At 46.1% G+C, this 4863-nt stretch overlaps 2 protein-coding genes across 2 annotated transcripts; both read left to right on the forward strand.

Annotated features, from left to right (window-relative positions):
- The first annotated feature begins 2891 nt into the window (after nt 1–2891).
- LOC129294833 (60S ribosomal protein L5, mitochondrial) lies at nt 2892–3548 on the forward strand. Its single transcript, XM_054933323.1, has one exon. The coding sequence runs from the start codon at nt 2892–2894 to the stop codon at nt 3546–3548; it is 657 nt and encodes a 218-aa protein (XP_054789298.1).
- A 3-nt stretch (nt 3549–3551) lies between these two features.
- On the forward strand, nt 3552–4036 carry LOC129294834 (ribosomal protein S14, mitochondrial). Its single transcript, XM_054933325.1, has one exon. It carries the CDS (start codon nt 3552–3554, stop codon nt 3852–3854), a length of 303 nt encoding a protein of 100 aa, XP_054789300.1. The 3' UTR covers nt 3855–4036.
- The last annotated feature ends 827 nt before the right edge of the window (nt 4037–4863 follow it).

The following is a 4863-nucleotide window of genomic DNA, read 5'->3' on the forward strand; positions in this document are numbered from 1 at the left end:
CGATTTCGAAATCCCTTATTTCGAGATCGGGGGCGTGTGAATACGCAAAGCGATTTCTCCTTAATCGATGCAGAGACGATGTAAGTCCTGTATCCATTAAGAAGTTGCTTACCACCCTTAACCCTATCGGCTGGTATAACTTTATGTTAACTGCAGATAGGCCTTTGAGGGTTTCTACCCGATTGGTGGCATCGGCTTTAAGGCGGCATCGCGCCCGCTAGGGTCGACGAAGCACGGAATACGTGTTAGGATACTTATAGCTATGCGGCTATATGGCATGTTGCCAGCGACTCTCTGGCTATCTGTTGTGTTAGGATATGTCCCGTCACCGGAAGTGATAGGAGCAGTTATCCAACGGCTTCGTGAACACTTTGTGCCACGTGAGCCTGTTGAACCTCCACTCGGTCACTTTCCGTACCCAGGATTCAGAGACTTTCTTGAATGGTCTCTGTATCAAGGGTGGATGCGGTCCTATCTTAAATACCTTAGTTGGTATTGCAAAGTAGCCCTGAATCCCTCTGCTGATTTGCGAGATTTCATCGATCCGCCGGTCTACATTCGAACCTGGCATCGGCCTAAGGTAGACTTGTCTACTTTTCGGTTCGGTGTTATGTTTCGAGTTGTAGACTGGGTCTCTGAGGAGACCAAGCGTGGTCGACGAGTGTTAGCGAGAGGCAACTCCGCTGACGCTCAAGTCTCGTAGTGATGATCCTTGGGAGAGGTGACCCCTCTTGCAGATCATTAGACCATAAGTGCTGCGTTTTCCCCCTGAAGTTTTTCCGTCGCCATTTCGTACCGAGCTTCTGCTTCTGCACGGATATCCTCTGGGTCGTCCCTCATCCGTATTGGCAAGTCCGGGCCTTATAAGTAAGGTGCCCTAAATCCTTTCGATCGTGCCTGGTAGGATATGATATTCCTCATTAGTGTAGTTCCCTGAGGCAAGGTATGTAGTTTCATAAAAGAATTACGGGAATTCCATTCAGGCTGAAAAGCGCGAGACACAGAGTCAGGGGTTTACAGAAAGTGGAATGGATAAAGAAACAAAGAAGCACCAGCGGCTCCACCGAGTTTGCCCGGTAGCCTACCAGTGAGAACTACTAGGCGGGAAGGGATCTAGTCGAATTCAAGCAAAAGAATACGTCGAACCCATGCATGCTACAAGAAAGCTTGTATTTCCGTCTGGTCCAATAGATGTAACTGGAACCTTTCAGGTCGAGTCTGAAGCCATTTCTAATGAAAAAAGGTTCAGGTGGAAAGACTTTCAAACTACGCATCCACGGATCGTCAAAGTGAAGAAAGCTTCTTTTCAGCCTTGTTCTCTCTTTCGTGGTCAAAGCTAGTCTTGTCGGACTAGGAGCTCCACTAGGCTTGACCGTGGGAAATTGACTTATTAAAGATAAAGAAAGAATGACGTAGGTAGATAGAAGTTTTAGGAGTACCCGTCGAAGGGCAAATTCATCATTTAGAAAAGATCCGATACCAAGTGACAGCGCACTAGCTGGTCGGTGTGAATGAGAAATAAGTGAGTCTTTCTGGAACGCCACATCGTAGAATAGCAACATCTTTCTTATTACAGCACAAAGCACAAAAAACTAATTGCGTATAGAGAGGCCTTCTAACGTAATGGGTCGCTCGAGCGATAGCGAGAGGAGTGGAGCAGCTAAGAGAAAGAGACTGGCTATAAATCTCTTTAGCGGCCGATACGAGAATTTTATGTCAAAAGGACCAACCAACGAGGATGAAGAAGGAGCAGGAGGAGGAGTAGGAGCTAGCTTTAGTAGGGACCGCAGCGAAGAAATTCTGAGTTCATGCCACGACGATCTATATGGAAGGGCAGTTTTGTTGATGCATTCCTGTTGAGAATGAAGAAGAAGACAGACCCTCTTTTGAACAGGAAAATTTGGTCACGTAGATCTTCTATTTTGCCGGAATTCGTTAATTGCTCCGTACGAATTTACAATGGAAAAAGTCCTGTTCGTTCTAAGATCACTGAAGGAAAAGTTGGTCATAAATTTGGAGAGTTTGCTTCTACACGGAAACGAAGACTTTCAAGAACAAATATTAAAGCGGGAAGAAAAAAGGAGAAAAAGTCAAAATAAGGCGCATATGGCACGCAAAGGAAATCCGATTTCGGTAAGATCAAGTAGAGGCATTGCAAGAAGGGTATTTTTCCTTCTTGTCATATGTACTGTATGCCTCTCCTTTTGTCTTGTACTCGGCTTGGATTTCAGTCTTCTTTGGGTCAAACTGAAATCCATGCTCCTTTTGAGATCGTTCCGCCTCCTCTTTAGTCGGCTTCTTGGTTTTGAGGTTCCCTTTTTTGTTCTTGATTGTATCGTCGGTTCGGTAGTAGGTTCCAGCTTGCACATGATGGATCCGGCAGGAGGTCAACCTGCTGCCAATCCTGCAGCGGAGCAACCCGCCAACGTGCCTTCAGGCGCATCGACCTCGGGCTTGAGAAGTTTCGAGGAACGTGTCTTGTTGGAACCGATGCCATCTTCGGGCGAATCCAGCGAAGCTAGCGTGAATCAGGAACTGGAGCCTCCGCTGCTGGATGATGCCACCCGAAGAAGGGAGCTCGCTGAGCGCTTAAGGATGGTCCTGTGGGGGGAAATATACGATCAAAACCTAGACTCCATTGTCACGACTCAGCTTCAAATCGAGAAACATATTGAGTCCGCACTTGTGGAGGACGGGTATTCCCCTCACAGTTTAAAAGAAAAAAGACATCTGATCCGGGGCTTTGTTTTCTCCCCGACTGGACGTGCCCTTAGTGAGGACGCTTACGCGAGTTATCTTACCCAAATTGCCCATTTTGGTACGAGGGAAAGCGTTCCCTATCAGCGTGTGATCCGAGCCGTCCAGAACTCTCATCTCTTTTTAGATTAGATATGATTCGTTTTTTTCTTTCATTCAACCAACTATCTATCTTTTTGAAGCGGATAGTTAACAGTGCTCATTCTATAGATACTTTATGTAAAAGCCAACTCATGTTTCCACTCTATTTTCATTACGAAGATGTATCACGTCAGGATCCGTTGCTCAAACCGAATCACGCCAACGTTATGGAAGTTCCTGGATCGTTTGAAATAAGAGTAGTACCAAAAGCACCCTATGATTTCATAAAAAAAAATGGAAAATTGGCTATGGAGATTCCGCGCGGTCAGAAATTCATACAGACACAAAGGGGTTCGACAGGAAAGTCGTTTCGATCCAATCCATTCTTGGGGGCAAATAAAGACAAAGGATATGTCAGTGACCTAGCACGACAAAGCACTCTCCGAGGGCATGGAATGTCTAATTTTTCGGTCAGAATCTCGACAGTAATGTCTCTGTTAGATTCTCCGGTCGAAATACGGGAAAACTCCATTCAATTCTCGATGGAAACGGAGTTTTGCGAATTCTCCCCGGAACTGGAAGATCATTTCGAGATCTTCGAACATATTCGAGGGTTCAATGTGACTATTGTCACTTCGGCCAACACACAAGATGAGACTTTACCACCGTGGAGCGGCTTTTTGCAAAAAGATGAGGGGGAAACCCAGTAAGAGATGTCGGAGAAGCGAAATATACGAGATCACAAACGTAGATTGCTCGCGGCTAAATATGAATTGAGACGAAAGCTTTATAAAGCCTTTTGTAAAGATTCCGATCTTCCTAGTGATATGCGGGACAAACTTCGTTATAAGTTGTCCAAGTTGCCAAGAAATAGTTCCTTTGCACGAGTAAGAAACCGATGTATTTCCACGGGTCGCCCTCGTTCCGTATATGAGTTCTTTCGAATTTCTCGTATCGTTTTTCGTGGATTAGCATCTCGAGGTCCTTTGATGGGCATAAAGAAATCGTCTTGGTAGCAACCGCCAAACCAATAGAACAAGGGTTAGCTCTGCAGCTGGTCCACAAGCAAGGTAAGTAGGTCCATTACCGGCCGGCTCCGGACCGAAAAGACCTAACGGACTAATCCCTTATCTCGGATCGGAGATGCTAACGGGGCGGGAATCGAAGTGGGGGACCTCTCTACCGCCTGTGTCTATCTCCTGTCAAGTATGCTCCCCAGACATAGACTACGTACAGGGTAGTACTCTTGGAAAGATATAATATCACCGCGTGAACATAACATTAAGTTACGAATGTAACTCCCGAGGGATCGACCACTATAAAAAAGAAAGTAAGGCGGAGAACTGTTGTTCATTGGAGCGCCGGAGTGCGGAGGTTGTTCCCATCATTGAAGTCAGAGTGTGGGACTGAGCCTTCCGAATGAGAAAGAAAAAGAAAAGTGCTTAGTTTCGCCAACGCAAATATCATATTGACTTTCTCTCGCCCAACTTCTAAGGATAGATAGAAAAGGTTGGAGAGAGTGACTTTCTTAAATTCTCTCCTTTCTAAAGCTGCGCAAGGCGGCCCCCCGGGTAAAAAGAAGAGGGAACAAGAATTGCCACCCTGGAAACAAGATCCAGGACCTTATTGAATCAGGGTCGATCGTCTTTCCTGCAGCACCGCTGCAAGTTGTTCCTAATCCCAGTATCATTCAGGACCTGCTACCCACACAAAAAGGACAAGTGAGTCCGGTCCTTCGAATTCAGTGAATGTAGTTCAGTCCGATCCTTCCACTTATGACCCTCCTCATAAAATTGGAAATAACAATCGGATGCCTCTTGTTAACAGTCGAACCCCACGTTCTGCATCCGGTTGACACCCCTAAAAAAAGATCCGTACGACGTTCCGGCATAGTAGCGCGTCAAGCCAAAGAGAAAGCGTAGGCCCCGGGCCTTAGTGTGTCACGAAGCGAGCCAACCTAGATAGGGGTAAGCGGACAAAATATAAGCCTTAGTACTGAAATGTGCACGGCAAGCAACATTGTGA

This window comes from Prosopis cineraria, unplaced genomic scaffold, assembly GCF_029017545.1.
Source record: "Prosopis cineraria cultivar Desert tree isolate PC_DT_omini unplaced genomic scaffold, ASM2901754v1 PC16, whole genome shotgun sequence".
Lineage (NCBI taxonomy): Eukaryota > Viridiplantae > Streptophyta > Magnoliopsida > Fabales > Fabaceae > Prosopis > Prosopis cineraria.

Coding starts and splice junctions, on each gene's coding strand:
- LOC129294834 (XM_054933325.1), top strand. CDS start 3,552: ATGTCGGAGAAGCGAAATATACGAGATCACAAACGTAGATTGCTCGCG.
- LOC129294833 (XM_054933323.1), top strand. CDS start 2,892: ATGATTCGTTTTTTTCTTTCATTCAACCAACTATCTATCTTTTTGAAG.